This window comes from Tasmannia lanceolata, unplaced genomic scaffold (genome assembly GCF_043159265.1).
Source record: "Tasmannia lanceolata isolate RefF3 unplaced genomic scaffold, GAP_Taslan_0.1 ptg000012l, whole genome shotgun sequence".
NCBI lineage: Eukaryota > Viridiplantae > Streptophyta > Magnoliopsida > Canellales > Winteraceae > Tasmannia > Tasmannia lanceolata.
Genome location: NW_027518689.1, coordinates 27,579,440 through 27,606,785, shown reverse-complemented (window position 1 = coordinate 27,606,785; position 27,346 = coordinate 27,579,440). Strand labels below are relative to the sequence as shown.

General features: G+C 39.3%; 1 protein-coding gene across 3 annotated transcripts in view; it reads right to left on the bottom strand.

The window, feature by feature from the left end:
* Window positions 1-21,338, bottom strand: part of LOC143887150 (magnesium transporter MRS2-I-like) — a 31,039-nt gene extending 9,701 nt beyond the window's left edge. For all 3 annotated transcript variants that reach the window (XR_013254082.1, XR_013254083.1, XM_077391255.1), the window contains exons 1-5: window positions 20,944-21,338; window positions 20,816-20,845; window positions 9,364-9,514; window positions 9,037-9,158; window positions 7,642-7,716 (exon numbers count right to left, since the gene is read on the bottom strand). Coding sequence is in view for 1 of the 3 variants with exons in the window: in XM_077391255.1 (XP_077247370.1) it covers window positions 7,642-7,716; window positions 9,037-9,158; window positions 9,364-9,514; window positions 20,816-20,845; window positions 20,944-21,168 (603 nt within the window). In the remaining 2 variants the exon portion in view is untranslated. The remainder of the gene's footprint in view (window positions 1-7,641; window positions 7,717-9,036; window positions 9,159-9,363; window positions 9,515-20,815; window positions 20,846-20,943) is intronic.
* Between the last annotated feature and the right edge of the window lie 6,008 nt (window positions 21,339-27,346).

Sequence of the window (27,346 nt, the reverse complement as noted above, 5' to 3'; positions counted from 1 at the left end):
TTGCAAGTTATGTCCTCAAGCACATGCATTTTGCTCGACTGGTTCAAGCTGCTTTGATTTGTTCGAACTCCTTATCCTTCTCTGTCTTATTCCTTCTAACGCGAAGGGTTTTTGAAGGCTTCTTCTAATACAAAAGTAAAATGAGTTCTTCCAAAAGAATGTTCTATTTTCTTTTACATAAAACTTAATTAGGATACATCGCACGAATAGTATGATTTACGATCGAATCGTAAGATTCAATAAAAATCATAAGATCATACATACTAAGATTCAATCATGAGATTCAAATCAAAATCCATAAGATTTGATTGAATCATAAGTCATAAGATTTTCAAAACAATGGTGCATGAATTAATAAAAATCATAAGATCATACAGATTAAGATTCAATCATGAGATTTAAATCAAAATCCATAAGATTTGATTGAATCGGAAATCATAAAATTTTTAAAACGATGGTGCATGAATTATATATGAATATTAATGTGAATGACATGTGAAATTTGGTATGTACTAAATTATCAGACATGCGCAATGGTACATGTCAGTAGGTGTTCGATGTTTTTAAAGCAATGTGGATGGTTGTCATGCGTATGTGATGGTTTCTAAGTATGTATTTATCCTTATTATAGCATTTCCTGAAGTTTCATCTTTAAATTCTATCTGTTAAGAGAGATTTGGTGAGTTGGAGATAGCTCCCCCTCACTTTTGTATTTATATAAAGAGAAAGAGGTACAAAGACTAAAAGGCCCTTAGGCATATTACACACACTTTACAAACTTCTAACACTCCCCTCAAGCTCGAATGTATATATTTTACATTCCTAGCTTGTTACAAATATCACTTAGTTTAGCCTTGCTTAGGAGCTTGGTGAAAGCATCAACTAGCTGATCTGCTGACCGAGTGAAAGTAGTGCGTATCTCTCCCTGGTGGATTCTATGTCGTACGAAATGGCAGTCCACCTCTATGTGCTTAGTACGCTCATGAAAGACCGGATTATGAGAATAGTTGCCTTGTTGTCATAGTACAACTGAGCTGGCGATGATGACGAGAATCCAATCTCAGATAGATGTGAACGCAACCAGATAAGCTCACTGCTAGTATGTGGCATGGCTTGGTATTCGGCTTCATGGCTCGACTTGGCTACACCATTTTGCTTCTTACTCCGCCAGGATACTAAGTTACCTCACACAAAGGTGCAATAGCTGGTCATGGAGCGTCTATCAGCTGGAGAACCTACAGTCAGCATCACAGAAACCTTCTAACTTCTAATGCCCATGTATTTTGAAAAACATTCCTTTTCGTGGAGCACTTTTCAAATATCGAAGAATTTGAATCACAGCTGCCAACTGCCCAGTGGGATGTATGAGGGGCTCTCATGAACTCGCTAACAACCCACACTGCATAAGAAATATATGTGCGAGTGACTGTGAGGTATATGAGCTTCCCAACAAACCTTTGATATATATCAGGGTCACGTAGCAAGTCACCCTCTTCTGGGTGGAGCTTTGTATTTGGGTCCATGGGAGTAGCAACTGGTTTCATACCCAGCGCCCTGTCTAATCTAGTGGGTCTGATACATACTTCTGCTGCGTAAGGGAGAGACTAATAGCCGAGTACGCTAGCCCAATCCCCAAGAAATATCGAAGACGTCCAAGGTCTTTTGTGGAGAATTCTTTTTGCAGAAAGACCTTCAACCTTTGTATACCAAATGTGCCACTCCCTGAGATGACAATGTCATCAACATAGACTACGAGAAGGACATGGCCAGCATCGGTCTGTTGACTAAACACTGAGTGATCAACAACTCATTGCTTCATGCCATATTGCATGATAGCATCACTGAACTTCCGAAACCAAGCTCGAGAAGATTGTTTGAGACCATATAATTATTTTCGAAGCCAGCACACTGACGAGGGCATCTCCCTCTGAGAAACATACCCAGGTGGTTGCTCCATATACACCTCCTCGGCCAAGTCGCCATGTAAGAAGACATTTTTGACATCCAACTGGTATAACGGCCACCCATTGTTGACGGCGAGAGAGATAAGCACACGAATAGAGGGGATCTTAGCAACAGGAGAAAACTTCTCGGTGTAGTTAACCCCGAATGTCTGAGTATACCCTTTGGCAACCAGGCCCACGCCTTAAGGTGCTTAACTGTCCCATCCGAAAAATATTTGATGACATAGACCCATCGACAGCCCACAGACTGAACATCAGTAGGAAGAGCAATTATATCCCAAGTATGGTTAGCCTTAAGAGCAGCCATCTCATTGTCCATAGCAGCACGCCAGCCGGGGTGAGTAAGAGCCTCCTGCACAGACTTAGACAAGGAAATAGACGACAAAGTGGATACAAAGCTACGAAACGATGGATGAGATGATCATAAGAAACATAAGATGAAATAGGATAAGCAGTAGTGTTGGTATTTTAATACAAAAGTTGCCCTTGTTAGTATTTTCAAAGTTGTTTTCTTTACAAAAAGAAGCCACTTTGGTTTTGGAAAATGAGTTTGCTCACTTCCTTCACAAAAGCGAATAGTCCCGTTTTGGAAAGTGGAGAAAAGCTTCATGTGTTTATATAGCTTTTCACTTCTTTAGCTTTGTGAATGAGAAGAGGAGAAAGGGAGCCTACGCGCATAAGCCACCAAGTGGACCCGGTGGGCTATACCACACACGTGCGCCGCCCGGCCCGGCTTGGCTCTGCCGGCCACGCGTGTGAGTCAAGATTTTTTTCTTCCCCCTAAATTTTAATTTTTGTCCATCAAAACATTACCTTTACCTTTGTCTTTCTTCAAAAAGAACGCCGACGTTATTAGGTAAGCCGGCGTACCTGGATGAGCCTGCTTACTGGAACGTTGAATAACTGGGTAAATAACGCCGCCATTATTTTATGAATAACTGTACCGTTCCTGAACGTTGTGGTTGTTGGCATGCGACCTTTCACATCTGTAACGTCTTTTGAACGGCTCTTTTCTTAAAAGGGCATCTTTACTACATTAAAGGGTGTGTTGAACGGACATAATTTGGTTTATAGAAGAGAAGGTGCTCTGTGTTTTCTTTAACGACAGAACAAAACGAAAAACCATTACAGAAGTTTACTGTTTCTTCTTGTTTATATAAATGGACTTTTCTTTCTTCCTCTTTTTATTTTACGTATTTTGTTGGGCAATTGGAGTGTTTGGGTGGTTCGAATCTCTTTGATCGTGCAGTTCTTGGAGATTGACGGTGCGCTGGGCTGTTGTATCCTGGGGGTGATTGTGGCCAGTAATTTGCTGCATCAGAATTAGTTTTTGCAGAGGCGCAAATTCACCTTAAAGAGAGCGACATAGTCAGTGCCTCATCTCGCCACATCGGAAAAGGCTTCACTAACATTGTTTGTTTATTTCTTCTGTTCCTCAACAGAAGTCTGGTAAGCCATATTATACCCTAAATCCTCAACATGTAATGCGTGACCGAGTGTTTGAGGCAATAGGAGCATCTACATGATCATTAGAAGTAGGAGGAGATACCTGAGATGTGGTAGCCGGGATCTCAGGAGGAGAAGACGTGGCCTCGGGAGAAGTCGGAGGAGTATCAGGCCTGTGTCGCCACCAATAGACCTGTAAAGGAGCAGAGGGAGGAACCATTGTCACTTGCAAGCACAAGGAAGAGGAGCCTATATGTCAGGGAAAGAGGCCGAGTCTCAGTGGCAATAGCAAAGAAGGAAAGAGACTCAAATGAGGTAACATTGGCAGAAACAAAGAGCCAACGAAACCGAGGGCTGTAACACTTATAGCCTTTCTGGGTATGAGAGTAACCCATAAAGATACATCGCTTCGCTCTAGGGTCTAATTTATCGAGACCCGGTACAAGGTTGTGAACAAAGCAAACACAACCAAAGACACGTGGGGTAAGGGGAAAAGAGCCTCCCTGAGGATACAACACAGAGTAGGGGATTGATTACCTTAAACAGAAGAGGGAAGACGGTTAGCCAAGAAACAGGAAGTAAGAAAGGCATCACTCCAATTTGCTTTAGGGACCTGCATCTAAAAGAGGAGCGTGCAGGTCATATCGAGGAGATACCTCAAAAAGCTACACCATTTTGTTGGGAGGTGTAGGCACATGAGGATTGATGGATGATGCCATGGGTAGCTAAGAACTCTTAAAAACCAAGTGAGGTAGAAAAGTTCTCCCTGCCATTGTCAGTACGCAAGCATTTAAGAGGAAAATCATATTGAGTTGTAATTTCAACATAAAATGTACGAAAAGCATTAAAGACTCCAGAATGATCCTTAAGTAAAAACAACCATGTCAGACAATAGAAATCATCCACAAAAACTATAAAGTATCTATATCCCAAAAGTGACTTGGTCCTCGAGGGACCCCATACATCAGAATGAACGAACTCAAAATGTCTTGAGACACGACTAACAATGCGAGAGGGAAATGACACACGATGGTGCTTCCCGAATTCACACTACTCGCACTGAAAGGGCTGAAGAGGGGAGGAGACAATTGAGGACTGCTGGAGCCGCTGAAGAGACAGATGACTAAGCCAACAATGCCGCTGATAGCCATCTACTGAAGTATGAAAATGGTAGGCGACGACGGAGCCAATTGTCTTCCCAGTTGAGAGATCCTGAAAGAGATAATAAAAAGACAGAGCAGCTAAGAGATTTAGGAAGCTAACTAACAGAAAGCAAATTAAACGGAGACTTAGGAACACAAAGTACAGATGATAAAGCAAGTCCAAAATGAGGGAAAGAGTACCAACACCAGAGATGGGAGCCATGGTCCCATCGGCAAGGGTAACTGACTGAGAAATAGAATGAAATGGCTTAAATGAGCTAAGGGACGAAGAGTTACAGGTGAAATGGTTGGAGGCTCCGAAATCAATAATCCAGGGGCTAGAAAGCAAGCGAACTACCAGGCTGGACAAAGCCCGCAGTAGGGGGCGACTGCTTAGACGAAGGCGCTGAAACTCCTCATAGTTAGCTCTGGATATCTGGAAAGTATCATCATCAGGCGGCACATGGGTTGTAGAAGAGGATGATGAGGAATGAGCAGAACCAGTAGTAGTAGCAGAGATGTGCGCAGAGCAAGACTCACAGAGCTCTGGGTGTAAAGTGAAGCAAGTATCAATATGATTTCCCTTACGCTGACAATGAGTGCAAAATGGATGACCACGGCCACCAGTACCCCGACCACTGCCAAAATCTCGGCCACCTCCGTAATCTCGAGACCAAGACCACATCCAAAAGAACTACTGCCCTGGCCAGAACAAGCACCACCATCAAATACGGCAAGGGTAGAGCCCTCAACAGGAAGAGCACTAGGAGAACCACCTAGGAGACACTGCTGAGCTCGTGAGTAAATCTTCGTGAGAGAGGGAAGAGACCCAGAGCCAATAAGCTACTGTCGAAAAGGCAGAAAGTCCAGGCCCAAGGACTCCAAGAAATGAACAGCACAGAGCTAATCCCGCTACCGAGCGAGAACAGTCAGATTAGATGTGAGAGGCATGAAAGCGTCCAGCTATGGGGGAGAGGTGTATCACCGCGCTCGAGGCGTATCCACTCGGAATAGGTGGCGCAAATACGGGTGAGGTTATCAACCCTAGAATAGAGAAGTACAGTGTGATCCCAGATGGCCTTGGCCGACGTTAGGCTCGCCATCGGACTAGCTACATGGGGAACCGTACTCTACTACAAGAGAGTGCGGATCAAGGCATCGTTGTGTTGCCACTTGTGATAGGTCAGGTCCGTTGAGGAAGGAGGGGTCATGCTCAATGAGAGACACCCTACCTCTAGCGAGGAGGTAGGTCTAAACAGCCATGCGCCAGAAGAGATAATTGGAGCCATCGAGTTTCTCTGAAGTCATTTGAGGAAATGACTGCTCGACAGAAGGAGAGTAGGTAGACGTGATGTAGCTAGAAGATGGTGCCGGTGGGGGAGCGGTGACATTGTCAGCCAAAGAGAGGCTGGTAGGAGGATCCAGAATGACTGTAGGATCCATAGAAAGAAAGAGAGGCTCTCAACTACACCGGAAGCAATAAATGAACGAAAGTCAAAGAGAGAGAGCTCAAAGAGCAGACTCCACAATGATATCGTGGCCTAGATGAATAGGCAGAGCGTGAAGAGCCATATCAACACATATCAAAGGATGTGTCCAAAAAAGGAAAAGAAGGCTAGGGCATCAAGGAGAACTAAATCGGAGCCGCGGAAGGAAGAGAAAATATCACAAGGAAGATTTAGACCATCAGGGTAGTGTGAGGAAGAGGTAAATGAAACAAAGAAGAGTGGATAAGATTAGGGGCTAGGGAAGGGAGGGAAGGTGTGCATTGCAACAAGAGGGAGGTGGAGGTGAGTGGAGGATCAAAAGGAGGGGCAGGATGGGTTTGCGGTTGGAGTGGAGAGAAGGGAGGGGCGGCGGGTGGTTGAGAGGAGGAGGCGAGGGGTGGGGAAGAGAAAGGGAGAAGGAGGTGAGTTCGGGGTGGAGCAGAAAAGGGGTAGAGAGGGTCGCGGGGTTAGGGAGGCTGGGTGGGAGGGAAGGGGGTGGTGGGTGAGTGAGAGAGCATGGGGGGAGGTGTGGCGAGGGGCGGCGAGGGTAGGGAGGTGCACGGGTCGGGGGGAGGTATGGCGAGTGGCTGTGGGTGAGTGGGAGAGGGTGGCAGGTGGGCTGATAAAGGGTTAGGGTTAGGGTGGGTTTAAGCCAAGGGTGGAGGTGGAGAGAAAAAGGAAGAAGATGAAGGGAGTGGAGAGGCTCTAATGGTGGTCCCTAGGGCACCACAACCCTAGGGCTCTGATACCTTGTTGAGAGAGAGGGAGAAAGGAAATGGTGAGTTGGAGATAGCTCCCCCCTCACTTATGTATCTTATTAAGAGAAAGAGGTAAAAAGACTAAAATGCCCTTAGGCATATTACACACATATTACACACTTCTAACACTATCATTTTGCATATGTTTCCATGATTTTATAGGATTTCCACCGAAATTTTCAACCAAAATTGAAATTTTACTGTTTCTATGGTGACTGAAGCCGAAAATGAAACCAGAATTTAAAACCTTGTCAGTATACATACCGTAGATTTCGAGAAATCGGGTTTTGTCTCTATTCCTCCAGAAAGCACCGTAACAGCTATGAGATAGCTCCCCTCTCACCTAATACTCTCTTTTAAGGATTGAAAGTCGCACAATCGGCTATAGGGCAGAACTTCAGATCTACGAATAGTCGCGGGCAAGAACCTTTAACAAAAAGGTAGCTAGCTTCCACCTTACTTAAAATGTGCCTGTATCTGGGTATCTTAGCTTCTAATTTATCAAATAATAAAACAAATACATACAAAAATACATAAAAGACACATCTACATAGAATATGGACACACACATACACAGATCAATGAGATAATGCTAAGATGATTGTTGATTATACAACACCAAGAATAGAGATTTTGATTTTCATTGATATTTAGAGAAGTTGGGAATTTTCCCATGTTATTTTATGGGACACCACTCAGAAAACTATAAAGAATAGTTTTTTGAAGACACCAGAGATCAAGCCCAAAAAGTCCATAGTTTCAACATGTTAGCACAAAATGAATATGAAACTAAAAATCAAAACAAAACGGAACAGATCTTAGTTGTTAAAAGGCAAAGCTATACCTTTTGAACACGAGCAGTCAACTTTGTCATTGCAGTCTTTAACTTACGCACCCGATCCAAGTTATGACTATTGATCTACACATTGTGATAGTTATTGGCAAATCATTTGTATGATACCACAAAAAAAAAGGAATTTTAGCACAGAAATTTAAAAAACAATACGGAACAGGTATGTAGAGATGGACACTAATAGAAAAGCATAAAAATATCCTGTTCAAATAGCATAAACTAATCAATAGTATAAAATGAATGTAGATAACATCCATAACCAATTAATCTCCAATAAATATACATATGAAAAAAAACATAATCTCCAATAATCATATGATTTAAAAGAAAGCAATTGAATTTCTATCATCATTATGTGAACCGTGAATAGATACACAATGAATAAACCAGAACAGATGAGGACAACATTACATAACCTAAGAAGATTGTATGGAATCACATACTGTATAATGAACACTGCGAAGGGAATCAAGTAGCTGTTAGTATTTTGGAGTCCAACGTACCTAAGGTACGCTTCGTGCCTCTCCCAGTGGTTTGTTAATCCACTTTGAAAGAAAAGGTATAAAGATCCACTCAAAGTGGACATGATGTAATCAGGAAAGGCTAGCACAGTAAGAATAAGAGTCTGTTAGTGTTTTGAGATCATCAAACTGGAATTCACCATGTGTAGCTATTACAACATGCTCATTCCATTACTCATCTGTGGCTTCCATTGTAAACTCAAGAACGATCTCACGAGTTTATGAAAATTTCATTATTGTATAAGCTAGTGAAAATATGGAGTTGGGGAAAAAAGAAATTATCCAATACATGCTAGACAAAAAAAATGCACTCAATAGGTGTGGGGGTGGGAAGGGAGTGTGGCTAGGTAGTGCATCAAAGTTGGAGATGGGTCATTTACACGCCAGATTTTGCACTTCATTGACTCAACACAACTCAACTCAACTAAGCCTTTGTCCCAAACTAGTTGGGGTCGTCTAATGAATCCTTTAGAAAATTTTCAAGAAGAAAGTGAAAGAATCTACCTGGCTCAAATTGACTAAGTCAAATCCTGACACTAGTTGGATTCGTCTACATGGATCATTTTCTTCCTTTCTCTCCTATCCAAGTTCATGTTCTCTATTATGTTCCTAGCCTCAAGTCTTTCCTCATTGTTTCTACCCAAGTTGTTTTAGGTCTGCCCCTACTGCTTTTTACTCCATCAACAAAATTTAAAATTTTAACATATGCATACTATCTCCCAGCCAGGGTAAAAAAGAGATACTTATCTAAAACGCATGTATAGAACATGAAAAATAATTATCCAATAAGTTAATCACTAGTCAACATCATCATTCAACTATATCAACAAAATAGATTAAAATGACAAAAAAAATATCAACTTACCTTGGAGGTCAGCTCATCTAAAGCTGGGTAAGTAGCAGTCTCCAGTTCCGTTGTGCGCGCATCAAGAAAACTGCAAATGGCTTCTAAAGCCACCTCCAGTGCACGAAATTCAAATGGAGACTCTACATTGCATGACTCAGCACTATCAGGGCGTCAAACAATAGCACATCTACTTGAAATTACGCACAATTGGTTCTAACATCTAAATTAAGAAAAAGAGATTATCATCGTAAGAAACAAGGGTATGCTTTCCAAAAAAAATTATAAAACTAATTCGAATATCAAAAAGAACTGACACAACAGAGGAATGCTCAAAGGCATCCTTACCATCTTCTCTTGCTTCAACATCAGGTTCCTCGCTCGAGTGCTCCCTCCCATTTCTTAGTGCTTGGGGAATAGTATATGCAAACGGCAAACGCCTCCGGAGTTCCTCAACGATGGGAATTACATTATCCTCTAGGGGATCTCGAAGCAATACCTAATCCCCAAAAAAATGTAAATCAATAAAACTGGAAACAATAGCTAGAAGAATCTTAATTTTAGATTAACAATAGCAGAAGAATCTTAATTTTAGATTAATTTTACATTATCCTTTAGCTGTATTCAATCTTAATTCATTTATTTTTGTTTTCTTATTTTGTATTCTTTTTTCCAATTTTGACAATCAGAAATAACAATACCAGAAGAATTAGTAATATCTCCCCAAAATAGCTGTCCTCCGCTCATCTAAGCAACTTTTAAACAATTTACTACTGCAATCGAAGTTTAGTTCTAAAAGAACAAAGGGAGGCTTGCTCCAGACAACATTTTCTCTTTGCAGCACTAAACATTTCTAACTGACTCCAATCTAATCATGAATATATCATTAATGAGGATTCCATTTAAATAGTACAATATATACATTCTTTCTGATACTTAAAAAAATGATGGATATGATCATCCCCATCAGGTTGTTATGGGTACCAAAGAAGACTCTAAAAGTCGGTTCCCTAGATTGTAGAAGGAAAGATGATTTCTTCAAAGACATCCTTCTCCTATTGACTGTACACCTGCACTACCACACTTCACTAAGTCACTAGCATAGGAAAAAATTGATCAGACCCATATAAACATTGAATAGGATAAAATAGAGAGCCAAACCTGACGGGACTACAAACAATGAATAAATAAAGGTGAAGGCTTCCCAGGGAATCATATAGAATTTTCAAGAAGTCATCTGGCATATCCCGGTAACTCAAGTTAGTTTCGAGTTAGGAGTTTGCCATTAATAACTAGTAATAAAAACACTATCGTCACAGGTGAATCCCAAGAAGACAAACCGGCGGAGGACTGAAACAAAACTCTTAAAAATTCAGAATAAAATGATTTCACACAGAAACAAACACTTAGTATCAAATTCCCAGATCACGTAATCTTCACTACTGTTGAGAAATGGATTGCAAGATGAGGAGAAGAAGAAGAAGAAGAAGAAGAAGAGTGAGGGAGAAGATGGTGAGATTCTCCACTAAAGGGAGTTCACATGTAATATGACGTATATATAGAGCCCAAAGTACCAGTGTAAAAACAACAATACCATCAACACTATATGTAATAACCAAAATACTCTTCAACACTCTCCCTCAAGCTGGAATGTATATACTATAGAACTCCAGCTTGTTACAAAGAAAACTACAACAAACAACTATAATACTTATATAACAAAAACAAGAAGGGAAGGATTTACAAATGGAAAAGAATATACTCACGGGGATCTTTTTGGGATGGATTTACAAATGGTAGTTACAAAAAAAGGGTAGGATTTAAGAACTCACAAGAAGGGAAGGATTAGGGATTAGGGATTTAGGGATTTAGAGTTCGGGTTGAGCTAGGGTTAAGGAGTTAGGGTTTAGGGTAAGGGTTTCCCGGATTTAGGGTTAAGGTTCTTAGATTTAGGGTTTAGGGTTTGGAAAAGACAGAGAATCAAAGGTTGTGGTGGAAGTAGGGGTGGTAGCGAAAGGTGAAGGTGGTGGCCGAAGTTGGAAATAGTGGCAGAAGGTGGTGGAGGCTATCGGAGGTGTCGCCGGTGGTGGAGGTCGCCGCCGGAGATGGAGATGGTGATGAGGGACTCTTCCTTTCTTTTCTCCCTTTAGGATCTTAGCTCTGATACCATATTGAGAAATGGATTGGGAAGAGAAGGATAAGAAAAAGAAGAGTGACGAAGAAGATGGTGAGATTCTCCACTAAAGACAGCTCACATGTAATAAGATGTATATATAGAGCCCAAAGTAGGGTTACATGCGTAAAGACAACAATACCCTCAACACTATACGTAATGACTAAAATACTCTTCAACAACTACAATTAGGGCCCGTTTGGATGCCGAGAAGATTTTGATTTGGAATTCTCACATTTGCAGCCCTTTTTCCGTTGACATTTGGATCCCGATCAAATCCTTGAATTTCCAATTCTGGGACTGGCAGTGAAAAGAAATCAGATTTCCAAATAAGCTGTGGAAATAAGAAATTGGAAATCCATAGATCTCGCAGTTTCCTTCACCCTCTTGGCTCCTCAACTTCTCCCCTGCAGCAGGAATTACCCCTTCCCTTTCTATCTCCCTCAACATGTGATGGCAGATCTATTCATTTTGTACTCAAAACTCAATTCCAAATCCAAATACAAAATCTGAGGTATCTAAACGGGCCCTTAATGGAAACTAAAACTCCCTACAGCATTGTTAATAGTGATTCTAATTCCACCGAAGCTCCTAAAGAAATATCTTCTCTTAGAATAAGAATCAAACAACACTAGAGTTAAAAACTTTATAATGATAGGAGATAAGGGCTTTAAGGTTCAATCAATGCCTTCCTAAACAAATTAGAGAAACACATATCTTTCATAATTTTCAATCTTATTTTCCATTATTGAGGAAGAGAATGAAAGAAAGGGATTGTGAGTTAGGGAGACTCCCCGTCACTTATGTATTTATATATAATGAGAAATGTACAAAAGACGGATATGCCCATAGGCATATGCATACACTAACACTCACCCTCAAGCTGGAATATATATGTCAAACATTCCTAGCTTACTACAATTATCACTCAATTTAGCTTTGTTTAATGGCTTGGTAAACATATCTGTTAATTGGTCCACCGATCTAGTGAACACGTACTGTGCATATTTCTCCTCTTTTAATCTGGTGCCGGATGAAGTGGCAATCAACCTCGATATGTTTAGTTCTCTCATGAAAGACTGGATTTGTGGTAGTGTGAATTGCTGCCTTGTTGTCGCAATATAACTGAGAAGGAGATGATGGGGAGAAACCGATTTCTGACAAGAGAGAGCGTAACCAAATGAACTCTCCACTTGTGTGTGTCATAGCTCTATACTCCACCTCTGCACTAGATTTGGAGATAACGTTTTGTTTCTTACTCCGCCATGACACAAGGTTACCTCCTACAAATGTGCAGTATCTGTGTACCCTTCTATCTTCTGATGTCCATGTTTCTTGAATAGCAACCCTCTACCTGGAGTACTTTTTAAATATCGAAGAATCTGAAGAACTGCTGCCTAGTGTGAAGTACGAGGTGAACTCATATGTTGGCTGATAGCACCACCAACAAAAGAGATATATGGGCGTGTGACTGTAAGGTAGATAAGTTTATCAACCAGCCTCCTGTATCTGCCTGGATCATCTAACAACTCTCCCTCTTCAGGTAGTAACTTCACATTTGCATCCATGGGAACTGAGGCAGGTTTCACTCCAAGACAACCTGTCTCCTCAAGCAAGTCTAAGACATATTTCCTCTGTGAGAGAGAAATCTCCTTTGTCGAATATGCAACTTCAATACCCAAGAAGTATCTAAGATGACCTAAATCCTTGGTAGAAAACTCATTTTGCAAGAATGTCTTCAATTTTTGGATCCCAACTGTATCACTGCCAGTGATGATGATGTCATCGACATAGACTATCAAGAGTACACACCCAACTGTAGACTGACAGTTTAAGACAGAATGATCAACTACACAGTGCTTCAAACCAAAGCGCATAATGGCATCACTGAACCTTCCAAACCATGCTCTAGGAGACTACTTGAGACCGTAAATGGCTTTCTTTAATCGACACACAAAGGACGACATCTCCCCCTGAGAAACATACCCAGAAGGTTGCTCCATGTATACTTCCTCTGTGAGCTCACCATGAAGAAACATATTTTTGGCATCCAACTAATGTAAAGGTCAGCCCTGATTGACACCAAGGGAAAGTAGAACATGCACTGAAGGAATCTTCGCCACTAGAGAAAATATCTCGCCATAGTCTACTCCAAATGTCTGAGTGTACCCTTTGGCAACCAAGGGCGCCTTAAGGCCCTCAACAGAGCCATCAAGCAAATATTTCACAGTATAGACCCAACGACACCCAACTGGCGTGCACCAGAAGGCAGTGGAACTAAATCCCAAGTCTGATTTGCCTGAAGGGCATCCATCTCAAGGTCCATAGCAGCGTGCCACCCCTGGTGATCAAGTGCTGCAGCCAAGGACTCTGGCAAAGAAACAGAAGATAGAAAGGACACAAAACTGCGAAAAGCAGGCGTGAGAGCATCATATGAAACAAGAGACGAAATAATATAAGATAACACCACAGAGGGCTGCACTCGAGCGGGATCCTCAATCACTGGGGTCTCCATAAGTAAATAATCGAAGAGAGAAAATCAACTGACGAAAAGAAATGAGGTTTCGGTGAAGATCAGAGAAATCAAGAATGAAGATCGTGGCTCCAGAGAGAGAGAGAGAGAGATGATAAATAGGGCATGAGAAAAACCCGTGATGACATGAAGAATAGAATGGTTATAGAGATATGAGATCGGAGCTGCGAAGAGAAAAATAAAGAGGAGAATCTTGTTAGAGATTTAAGCCATTTGAGAAGAGAGGTAGATTAGGGTTGTCAAAAAATTAATAATCTCGGGCAAAAATATAGCGTAGGATGTCCAAGATGGAGAAAAGAGTAAGGGAGAGGGGAACGGAGGTTTAGAGATAGAATTGGGGGATTGACGAGGGGTATGAAGGGTGTTGGGGGTATGGAGGGGGGTGCGAGGGTACTGGAGAGGGTGGTGGTGGTGGGGGCGTGAGTATGGAAGGGGGGGGAGGGGGGGTACTGGAGAGGTACGGGAGGGGGCGGGGCCATGGAGGAGGGGGGAGGCGGTACTAGAGGGGGGCGGGAGATGGGGTTGGGGCGGGTGATGGGTTAAGGTTAGAATAGGAGGGAAGAAGAAGAAGAAGGGGAAAGAAAATGAGTTAGGGTTAGGGGTTGGGTAAAGGTTAAGGAGGGGGAAGAAGGAGAATGGAATGGAAGAGGAGAGGGGTTTCAATGGGGTCCCTAGGGATTCAAAATCCTAAAGCTCTGATACCATGTTGAGGAAGAGAATGAAAGAAAGGGATTGTGAGTTAGGGAGACTCCCCCCCACTTATGTATTTATATATAATGAGAAATGTACAAAAGACGGATATGCCCATAGGCATATACATACACTAACATCCATCAAAACTAGAATTTTATATAGAGATAGACTGTAAATACAGATATTGGCTTAAGTAGCTTGATCGAAACAATTTGACCAGGAAGGAAATACGATTCCCAACAGACCAACCTAGATTGCATCCTTTCCACTATCTGATCCCAATCATGATCAAAGGGCAACCACCTTTAAAAGAAGATCAGGTTATCAAAAAATAAGAAGCCTCTTTTGTCTGGGTTTTATTTGTAAGTTTTGGGCAATTATTGCTGGAGAAAATCCGAGAAATACTTCTTAACACGGATCGAACACAATCTGCAACAAAATAGCAAAAGAACGATGCAGAGAAACACAATCACACAAGAAACACAAGATTTTACGTGGTTCGGCATTGCCTACGTCCACCGGGGGAAGATTTTCACTATTTCAATCTAGGGTTACCGTCAGGGTCCTATAGAATACAAGACATCTGCACAACAATTGCCTTCTTTGTTTGTTGGTCATTGGATATACCATCGATACTAGGTGTATTTTTTTATCTTTTCTTTTTTATTTCTTGCTTTCTCCTGTTTTAGCTTTTGTTTTTGAATTTCTGGCTTTCCAATTTGGAACAAAAAAAAAAAAAAATTGAGAATTCTGGCAGCCTATAACAGCAGCTAACCTATCATGTATATCTTTATCAAAATTGATTCCAATAACCGAGGATCTTCTTCCATTGATTCCATGGACTAATAGTCTTTCAACAAAGGCAATTAAGAGAAGAATATTTCTCGCCTGATCATGAGGCCAAGGCTAGCACAACGGCATCCTCTATGTAATATAGTTATGATACAACAAATCCACACCAAGAGGAATAACATGTTCCAGCCCATACAAAAAATGTACCCTATCATTTTCAACAGCAAAAGTAAAGTGAAAGGGCCAAAAGCAAATAGTTGAGACATACCAATATTTCCATTTTCTTCAATTCATGAGGTGATGACAAAAATAGAATTCGTCCACGGTCAACATCACACCCAACAAGCTCAGTGGCCTTTTTTAAATGGTAGCTGAGGGGTCTTATTAAGGCTAACAACAACTTTTCAACTTCTTCATGGAAGAAAAAATATCAACAAATCATTATCTTCAAATGTTGGATATGAAAAATCCATGTCGATCCACAGACAAAAAATCTTTCTCAGATTAATTTTGATTCCATCTTAGAAAGTCTCTCAAACTCAAAAGAGAGAAATTTTCCTCTTTTATATTCAAAAGCATCCATGTCACAATTAATCTTGCATTTATTGGGACAATAAATTGCCAATTTTTGTTATCTCGATAACGAAGCTCCATTTTCAAGGTCTCAACTTTTTAAATAAGCTAATCCCAATGCTACCCTCAAAAGGTTCAAATTACCACCAACTAAACACAGATAGTATGAAGTTAGCATGGGTTAGTCTTAGTTGCTCAAATCTAATAGAGTTGAACTTTTCAAATCTATAATAATGTCAAGCAAAATAGCTGACTGATCCAAAATAGGGAAAGGAGGTTCCGGAAAGAGTTTAAGAATTGCTCCAATCTGAATATAAATAAATGAATTAACCTACATAGACAGAGACTGATTTAGCACCAGACCCTGTGAATATCCCTCCCTGTAAAGGAAGGTTGACAAAAATGCTCACTAGAAATAAATTCAGAAAGTTCTCAACAAGCTAACGAATAAAATGTAAGAGAATGACTTCTCCTTAAGACATAAAACAATGTTAATGACTAGCAACACGGCAAGGACCAGAAAAGGAGGATCTAAAAACCAGTAATTAAATCTAGAGAAAACTCTTTTGGCCTTTGCACCTGGGGAAGCTAAATGTCGTCAGCCATGAAAACATATCATATCAAAGTTTAAGCAGAAATGGCATACCAATGCAATACACAATCCGTTCAGGATCCTACATGGTTCAAACACACCAGAGAAACCTCTCGATGGAAGGTTGTTGGGTGTTGCTTTATCCCAAACATACTTACATACTTACTTACATCACTGCAAACCACTTCAATTTTGATATCTTAAATAATAATACGGCGTTTGGAAGAGAGACTTGATTAATCTCGTGTCCGGGGAGATAACCTCAAGAACAACAGAAGTACAGGGGAAGAAGAAGATTATTTTTCATTCATTGTCTTGAAAAATGGCAATTACATTCTTAATAAAAGATCTCTTCTACAGCACTTTCCTACTAAAAAGAGTCCTAATAAATCTAAATAAGCTAATAGCCAATAAGAGCAAAGATTCCTACTAAATCGGTAAATATAAGATAATTAGCAAATACTAACTAATAGAAACTATCTAAAAATATCCACTCAATCAATCCCGATCGTATCAATTCCCTTCTCCTTCAAAATGACCTTGTCCTCAAGGTCTAAAATTTGCAAATTGTTAGTGAAAGTCATGCCATTGTTCTCATGTGGCATCATCCCTTGCGTAGATTTTTGCAGAACCATGCTCATCTAATGAGAATCCATTGTTTGAACATCTCCTGACGCGCAACCCCGTAAAACAAATTTTTTGCCATTACGAGAAAACTCCATAGGTAAATTTGCAAAATCCCATGTTATTGGGCGTAACGTTGTCAACCATTGTACCCCTAGAACCATGTTGTAGCCGCCTAATGGCAATAAACTCGCCTCAACACAAAAATTATTTCCACGCATCATCTACTGAAATTCACTACAAATCTCTGTACTAAAAAGTCGAGTACCATCCACAACAGTTACCGGCAAGGGATTTGTTTTCTGCGTGACACAACCGGATCGCTTCGCCATTCGTGGGTCCAGGAAGTTATGTGTGCTCCCGGAATCCACAAGGATCATAATCAGCATTTTTTTTACAAACCCTTTAATACGCATAGTTGGGAATGACGGTGAGCCTGTGAGTGCGAACACAGATATCTGTAAATCCGCAGGTGGAACTTCTTCAGGAGAAAGACCAGTATCTTCCATCTCTGCCTCAACCTCGTTGTTATCACAACCATCTAATAGAAACAGTTGGGGTCACTTACAACGGTGTCCGGGTACAAACTTCTCATCACAGTTGTAGCAGAGGACTTTTTCTCGGTGTTCCATCATTTGTTTTTCGGTGAGGCGTTTGATGGGAGGAAGACCATTGTTACCATCAAATTGAGGTTTCGAACCTGGTGGTGAAGGCAATAAAGGAGGTTTAGGAGGGGGTCGCGGACGACGATTAATAGCATCAATCGATTCCTCCTCTAACCCGGCCAACTCAATAGCTTGATCAAGAGTTATAGGCTTGAGCTTTTGTACACCTGGTCGAATCTCATCTTTAAGTCCCGCAAGGAACGTACTTATAAAAAATTGATCAGGAAGATCTTCAGTTTTACTGGAAAAATTTTCAAAACGCTCGCGATATGCTCCCACCGTCCCAATTGTCGAAGCATTATAATATCCGCAATGGGATCTTTGTTCACGCTTAGCCCAAAACGCTGACCAATAGCCTTTCTGAAAACCGGCCAAGAAACAATTCCATGAGTGTGCTCAAACCATTGAAGCCATTGAACAGCTTTTCCTTCTAAGTGAATCGAGGCTAGAGCCACCCTTTGCTCCGTATCAATTCCATTAACCCCCAAAAAAATGTCACAACTATAAACCCAACCCTCTGGATCATCACCTGCAAATTTAGGAAAATCGATATTTGCATAACGGGGTTGGAATGTACCCGAAGGAGGGGCTGAGATTTGTGGAACAATGATCTCACTCTGATCGACAATATTACCTTCAGTTTCCAAATGAGCGGGCACATTACCAGTGGTTGTCGCTCCCAAGCGTAGTAAAATTTATGTAAACTGACTTGTAGTCGAAGCCTCTATTCGAGCAATAACATCCTGCAACTTTGTGAGCTCTTCCGAATGATGAAAAGACAGATTCTTGCAATTTAGAAATTGCGGCAGAATGGAATTTCAATTCCGCCTCAATTTGTTTAAGTCTGGTTCCATCTGCCATGATTATTTTATATGCAGCCGAAGATCTTCGGCTCTGATATCGCTTAATACGGCGCTTGGAAGAGAGACTTGATTAATCTCGCGTCCGAGAAGATAACCTCAAGAACAACAGAAGTATAGGGGAAGAAGAAGATTATTTTTCATTCATTGTCTTGGAAAACGGCAATTACGTTCTTAATAAAAGATCTCTTCTACAGCACTTTCCTACTAAAAAGAATCCTAATAAAGCTAAATAAGCTAATAGCCAATAAGAGCAAAGACTCTTACTAAATCGGTAAATATAAGATAATTAGCAAATAGTAACTAATAGAAACTATCTAAAAATATCCACTCAATCAATCCGGATCGTATCAAACAAGCATTACATCTAGTTTGACATATCTTATCAAATCTCTAACACCTTTTTGTAGACAAGGCCATTTAAACATCTAACATTCCGAAATAGACCTTGGGGTCTTTCTTCTTACCAGGAAAAAACACTATAGTTCGTCCACACTAAAATAGGGTTTCTCTAGTAGCTAACCAAGAAGACAAATTGGCAAATTGTATACTACAATTAGGCCACGTTTGGATACCAGCAAGATTTAGATTTGGATTTAGTTGATATTTTGAACCAGATCAGATCCTTAGAATTTCCAAATCAGTTACAACAGTGCAAAAAATTTCCGATTTTCAAATCTTTTCTGCGAGACATTATTTGGAAATCAACGTTTGTGACAACTTCTGTCACTATCGCTGCTCCTCGACGTTGCTCCAGCAGCAGCGAGACATCCCTCCCTCCCTCACTCTCTCTCTTTCTCTCTCTTAAAACTCAAATCCAAATCAAAATACAAATGCATGAGGTATCCAAACGGGCCCTCAAGTTTTTCTGATATAGTAGAATATAAATTCCCATTGATGTGGAGGTCTACCTGATGGATTTGGCCTTCCAAAGTGTGTATTGAAGTAAGAAAAATGGGCAACAATGGCCGGGGCTGTCTAAGTAAGAAAAGGGGAGTAAGAGTAATATATCATTTCCCATATTTTATTATGGGGAAATGATATCAGCACAAACATATTTTGCTATTTTCCTAACCAATCTTGTCTTTTAGTCCTAAAAGAGCTGTCAAAAGGTTATTTCATTTCCCAAAAAGCTCTCACAAGCTAATTAAAGAAAAAGACAGCTGGGTTTGTGGAAATATCAAAATAAGGTTGCGATGATAACACTACTCTTTACTATGAGTTCAGAAATTAATTAATAAATACTGGGTTTACATAGAAATGAAATTTCAATAAAATAAGTTGGAGATTGTAATTATGAGAACAAATTTTGGGAGGTAAGTCCCCATGCATGAATTTTCTCATTCAAGACTGAATTTCCTAAAGGGCGGTTTGGATGCATCGAAATTATTTATTGGAAAAACTTTTCCATAGAAAATGAATTTTTCAGCACTTGGAAAACTCATTTTTCATGGAAAGAAATTCCAAAATAAAAAAATTACCCTGTTTTCAAGAAAAATGACTAACCTCTTAGACATTCCAATTTTTCCCATGGAAAATAACATTTTTTCCATGAAAAATAACCTACTAGACATTCATAAATTACTCTTCTCGAGTAAATTTAGCCCATAAAAGAAAATGGGGATTGCAGAAGCTACTCATGTTCTCTATACAAAGCTGGAAATATTGGCTGCTAATGTTGGCATAACTATGTTTTGATACTTACACTAATTCATCCTGCCTTTTATTATTTAAATATCACTCAAACGATATTACAATTCCCAAAAAGCTCTCGTAAGCATCGTTTCAAATTTCGGTTTTGGAATGTGTTTAGTCCTTACCGAAACCGAAATTTTGGCCAAAATCCGACCAAATGATTTGAACTAATAATTTATTCCGCACCAAATTTCACCGATATTTCGGTAATTTCGGTCGAAATTTCGAGTAAATATTAAATAATTTAAAAAATAGAGATTTTTGGTGAATTTCCTTAAATTTCTCGAAAAAAGGTTCTAAATTTCGGACGAAATAAAATGGGGATAGCAGGAGCTACTCTTTTTCTGGAAATATTGGCTGCTAATGTTGGCACTACTATGTTTTGATAATCACAGTAACTCATCTTGTCTTTTATTATTTAAATATCTGTCAAACGGTATTACAATTCCCAAAAAGCCCTCATAAGCCAATTAAAAAGAAAAGACAAGCTGAATTTGTGTACTTATTAAAACATCGTAGTGCAAATATCAGTAGCCAGAAATATTAAAACTAAGAAAAAAAAAAGGTAATAACAATAATAAAATCTTGTCTTATGCATACCTCCTCTGCAGTAATTATCGCCTTGATATGCTGCTCGCAAAGGACAAACACAAACCCCGCCAAAAATCAAAAACCGAATTTGAAAACAAGAAATCAGCAAAAACAAGATACAGAAAACGAAAATTCACCTCTAAATTAAGAATAATTGCTCTCTCTCGACCAAGAATCGCTGAAGGATATGATAACAAAGGATCAATAATTCGTAGATCTCTCGCATGAATCTCAACTCTATTCATAATCGTGTACTTATCAATATCCAAGATCGTGCCCTCACCAGTACAATCTAGTAAAATCCAACTTGTCTTTTTCTTCATAGATGGTTGAAGATCCGAGATGAATCCGTCTCCAGCCATTTTAAAACTAGCTCTGTTTTGATCCGATTACATGATGGGTAGAAGAAAAAGACTGTTTTATGAAGAGATTTGAGAAATTTGAGTGGAGATTTGTGAAGCAGGAGTTGGAGTAATTTAGACGGTGGATTGAGAAAGTGAAACCCTAACCCTAGAGGGTTGAGAAGAGAAGAAGGAGATTACCATTGAAGGGTTTTGAAAGGTTTCAGATGTATGATAATGAGAGGGAAAGAGAGAGGGACTGAGGGAGGGAGTACTTAATTAAATTAATGGGAGAGAAGAAGGTCAGAGATAATAAAGCAAATAAGAGGGCGTGGGGTTTGAAATTTTGAAGAGTAAAATATAATTTTTTTTTCTATAAAAAAAAGTAATATATTTTGGGGGATTTGCTAGGGATCATAGCAGAAGTCTCTTGTGCACATGGTTTTAAATTTCGACCCAAATCCGAAATTTAATGAAATTCACCCAAAAATCTCGATTTTGTTCTTTTATTTAGGGGGCGTTTGGATACGAGGATTTTATAATCCAGATTTTTAGTTTGAAAACAGTGTAAAAGAGGGTTCATGATCAAGCTGATGTATTGCTGTCATGACAGTGGTTCTTGGATTTTAAGTAAGAAATCCGGGTTTTAGAAATCTCTCCCGCATCCTAGGATTTCTAAAACTTGGAAACATGGGACGATCTGCTACTCTCTTGTTGACGGAAAGAAGAGCGAGAAGTCAGAAAACGATGGCTGGTCCGTTTCTTCTCTTTCTTTTAACTAAAATTTTGAAGAAATCCCGGATTCTAAAATCCACGTATCCAAACGGCTCCTTGATATTTTCTCGAAATTTGGTATGAGATAAAATACTATTATTGGCTCCGATTTCATCGGATTTCGGCCGAAATTTTGGTTTTGGTGAAGGACGGTCCCTTGCAATTTAGATGTGTTAAAATATGCCTTTTGATTTTACGGTCCCTTCAAATTTCAACAAATTGATTTTCGCGGACCAGCTGTTGTATGAGAGGGCAGCCACAGAGGCTCACTTTTCAACAGATTTTGTCTTATTCATAAAATTCATCTGAGTTGGATGCTCTCTCATGCACCAACTGGCCCGCGGTGTCCCTAGCGAATCCCGTACTACTAAGAAGAGTAATATTCATTTTTGTTAAGAGTGGGCACCATCAGCCTAATCACGGGCCTACCTAAAACATGACAAGTGGGACACACCCTGCTTGATCATGTGGTCCACACTCTCTCATTTGAAAATCAACAATTATAAACCCTCCATGGTGACCCTACTTTTCAATTTAATATAAATTACATGAGTTTTAACGGTGTTGCATCGAAAGTGCATGGTGGCTCAAGTAATCGGATGATAAAAAAAAAGGGCGGCCCACTGCACGATGCTCCCGCCATTGCGAGGCTCACGTAATTGTATGATCTAAACTATTAATTTAAGGATATAAAATGACAAACTTAAAGTCAACTACGAGGTTCCTCGTAGTTGACTTTTAATCTTGAAAAGGATGGACTGGGAAATTCCTTTTGCAAAAATGCATGCTCTCATATATGAAATTTTTTTTGTTTTTTTAGTGGTAATAACTTTTTCAGTTACTACACTTTGCAACAATAATATAATTAATATTATATTAACACTAGTTATTCCTTAATTGGGTGATTAATTAAATTGAGGGACTTCAAAATAAGATAACATGAAATCAAATAATCTGAGTGTCACAAGGGGTTCACACGAATAGAAATTTTTGTCATCTCGGCATAAGCTCTTCTCCACTTGATACTAAGAAAAAAACCCAATTCCGTCGTAGATATTAATTCAGTCAATCCAGCAGTAGTTTTTCCTACATTCAACGCAGTAGTTTTCCCTACATTCAACACTAGATTTTAATTTAACGTACCTCGAGTTTTACTAAAGAGCTCAGGGCTCATTGACAAGCCTTGTAATGAATTTCATCATTAGGAAGAAATATATTGAGAAGGAAAGGAGGAATAGACAGGAGAAGAGCAAAAAGGTAAAGAAGAAAATGTTAGTGATTTTCAAAATGAAAGTGTTTTTTGAAAATAAAAAGGTTTCATTTTGGGAAAATGGGAGTTTTGAAAGAGGGGAAGGAAAAGGCTTTTGAGAAGTACTTTTTAGCGCACTTGTGATCCGAGCAGCAGATTGGTGACCGGTCACGATCTAATGGTTATTGGGAGGACGAGGGTTTTTTAATAAGCCAAGAGTCACTTCATAAGTGATCTGAACCATTGAAATGCGATATGGTGCGATTTAACGGTGAAATAAGCCCCCCATGGTGATAAGGTGCCATGAAAGGGTGTGTTTCTACATGAAAAGTCACCAAAAGGTTTATAAATAGACCATAAATTCACCATTTGTGTAGAAATTCAAGATTCCATTGTGGAAATCATTTTCTAGTGATTCCAAAAGCTTTCTTCTCCCTCTTTGAGTTTTCTAAATACTCTTCTATATTCCCTTTTACTCGATTTATCTCTAGTTATCTGTTTTTCCTGAAAAACTGAAACTAGTATCTCAAAGACTTGCAAAATCCAAGGGTATTTCGGGTTTGTTTCCGCTTAGTGCAAAGCGTCAACAAACAATTGGTGTAGAAAATACCGGACTTCATTGTATCTTGGAGGCGAATTCGTGGTCCCCTTTGCATGCTATTGGTGGGGGGAATATCGTCTTAAGGAAAGCGAAATCTCAGCACTCCTTGAAGCATTATTTTCTTCCATATCTCCACCAAGTTTCATCTCCAACACAATTTCTCCAACAGAAAACAAATCCTAAGTTTCTTTTCATTTTTTTTAAATGTATAAGATATAATTTTTTTCAATTTTGATGAAGTTTTAATGAAAATGTTAATAATATGGTTGAAGAGAAAAAAATAATTTAAAAGGAATTTTTTTAATGTGTTCCTAAGATAGGAATTGAGAAGGGGGGGTGGATTTGCTATGCAATTTTGCAGAAAGCCATTTCACATCGCACGTCTGAGGAGAGCCACCTCAGATAAATTAAATGAATAAGACAAAATATGGGATGGGTGCTATGTGGAGAGAGAGAGAGAGAGAGAGAGAGAGAGAGAGAGATTCTATGAATATACTTAGGCGTGGACTTTCATTCTACCCCAAACTAGTAATTCGATTTTAATAAATTCCCTAAAATGTAGGTGGACCTTTTATTATAGAGTATAGTTAGGGAAGCGATGAGGTTACTCACTTCTTTTATAAATTGTCGAATGATGTCTTAATCACCAAAAGCTAGTGAGAAATGTCATTATTAAAACAAGGAAATGTAGAAATCACTTTCCCATATATTGACTTGCAGATGAATTTTAAAAATCAGATAACACTTGTCATTATTTAAGTTAGAATTGCTGAATTTGTGGCATTGCAACCATATTTCACGTATACATTTTGATGCTTTAAATGGAATGTTTGAAAACGATGAAAAGAAAGTTACTAATTTATTTTCCATCAAAATATTTTAATAAAATGTTTGCCTAGTCAAACAAACAACTATCGCATGGTCTCCTTTTAAGTTATTTTCTGTTTCTTTTGAGGTAGAATGGACAGTTCCAAATTTAAATTTTGAGAAGGCAAGATTTTTCAAAATAAAATTTTACCCTATAATTATTTGCAGGTGTTTCTTGTTGGTGGGTATGTAGTAATAGAAGAGTTGCTTTAAGGTGCGTGTTACGCCCGGAATCGGTAACAGATAAGGCAGTGACGTAAGAGCTGATCTGGCGAACCCTGGTAGCTGGGTTGATAAAGAGGCGATGACCTGCACGATAGCACACAAGGTCAGAAGGCCAACCCGGAGTCCTTGCTCCGGACGGGCACTTCGACACTCAAGTCAGTGAAACTGAACTGCCAAAGTGATGAATAGTGATTTTTTGGGATTCGAGTCCCTTACCTTGTCTTTATGAGGGCTATTTATAGCAGGACTTTCAGTGTAAGTTTGCTTGTCTTTTTGGGACAGGTGTCAACCCATGGTTCGGTGAGGCAAACAGATGATTTCCTCTTGGTTTGGCGCAATGACAAGAATACCCTTTAGGAGATGAGGGCTTTTTGGGGTCTATCCTGGCGTCACGTGTCGCATGACGATTGGGGTTGTTTTGCATACCCCATCAGTGCGTAATCGCTATAATTAAAACAAATTCCGTGCCCACCGGTTGTGTGCAAAGGGAATCTGCGAATTGCCTTCAAGATACAATGAAAACTTGTAGGAAGATTCTACAAATGTTTGTGTTTTGCACAAGCGGAATCAAACCCGAAATGCCTTTTAAGAACTTCAAGCATTAGAGATATCACTAAATACTATTTCTGCAAAAAACAGTATTTAGAGCATTGCTTTGTATGAAATACAAATTAGAAAATAAAGAGAATAGAGGATTTCAAGAGAGAAAGAAAGATACAGCTGTTACACTTGAAAAGACAGATCTCTGCTCTTTTTATAGAGCACTTGATGTCTTTTCATTGTGAAAAAACATCCCTTCAAGACAACCATTGGAATGGTTTAAATAACGGCCGTTTGAACACAACTCCTCGCGATTCAAACGTTTTGTATCATCCATAAAGTGTCACTTCTGTTTAAAATCATCCATGACTATTGGGAAGAAAAAGGACACGAAAATGTTCGAATTTGCAAGTGAAAAGTTCTGTCATGATTTGTCCCAATGGATCGATTTCCGCACAACCGCGGTCGACCTGATAGGCCTGGTCGCCCTCCTATGAGCTAATGGAATTTTTATTTTTTCCTGATCCAAAGAATCGCGGTCGACCGAGCTCGATCGGACATACCTTTTGGAAAACGATTAATTTTCCAGTAGCCATTCTGCGGTCGACCGAACATCCGCGGTCAACCGGCCCTGTTTGAAAATTGTTTTCTTTTAAAATAATGTATTAAAATCTATTTCCAAAATTATAATTTTACCAATAGCATTTTGAAAATCTCTAACATTTCTTTGACGTAAATTTGTAATAGTGTTTCATTGGACACAAATTTTACCTCAGTAAATGTGTGAAATTTAACAACCGTCCATTTTATATGAAATATATCCTAAAATTAATGATTTGCGGGAGTTTCTTTGCGGGTCTTCCTCGTGTGCTTCTCCTTGTTATATATCAAATAAGATTATTTTAGATTAAGCTTATCCGATCCCAACTGTTCCTCTCGAAGTGGGATTCATTTTTTTTTTTTGGAATGGTGAGATTCATTAGAAAGCATACGACTACTGAGAGAGTCAAAGTAGCAAAGAGTACGAGGGAAAGAGAGAGAAAACACAACCAAGACTACAAATCTCACGGTGGAAGAAAATAAAAAATCTCTAGTGCCTATCAAGACACCCCCAGCCGAGCAAGCCAATCCACCTCTCAATTGGCCGGTCCACCTGAAACTTGATCAGTGGGGCCCACCCTACTTGATCATGCGGCCAACAGGCTTCCATTGGATTGTCTTAATTAGGCCAATTGAACAAATTGGGCAGCTTAAAAATAACATAAAATTAATGTAACCAATTAGCTTGAAAGTGCTACAGGATGTTCATATGGACAATAAGATATTTCACCTCAATATAATCCCCACCTACTATTGCGTGGTTCCTATGATACACTTGGATCTTATCGACATAATCGAATTACATTATTTATATGTAGATAATAATTTACACAATTCAACAATAATTTTTCCTACATTCAACACTAAATTTCAATTTAATACTCTTGGATGAAGTAGACCTCAGGGTTCATTGAATACTCTGGTAATGAATTTTATCAATAGGAAGAAGTCAGATGAGAAGGAAAGGAGAAATAGATAGGAAAAGAGCAAAAAAAAAAGAAAAAGGAGAAAGCAAATCCTAAGTGGAGAGTTGCTTCCTAAGTTTTAAAAAAATTGTACGTTTTAAATGGAGTTATTTTTTTAATTTTTTTTTCAAATTGTGATGCAGTTTTACAAAATGGGTTTTGCAAAAGTGTGCCCTAAGGGCATCCATTAAGGTGCTTTGGGAACTTAATTTTGCAATCATTTTCACATATTTTCAAACTTTTGCTCTTGTTTTGATAAAGACGTTATAAAACATGTGTAAAATTAAGTTCCCAAAGCACAAACGTTGGGAACTTAATTTTGCAATCATTTTACACATGTTTTCAAACTTTTACTCTTGTTTTGATAAAGACGTCAGA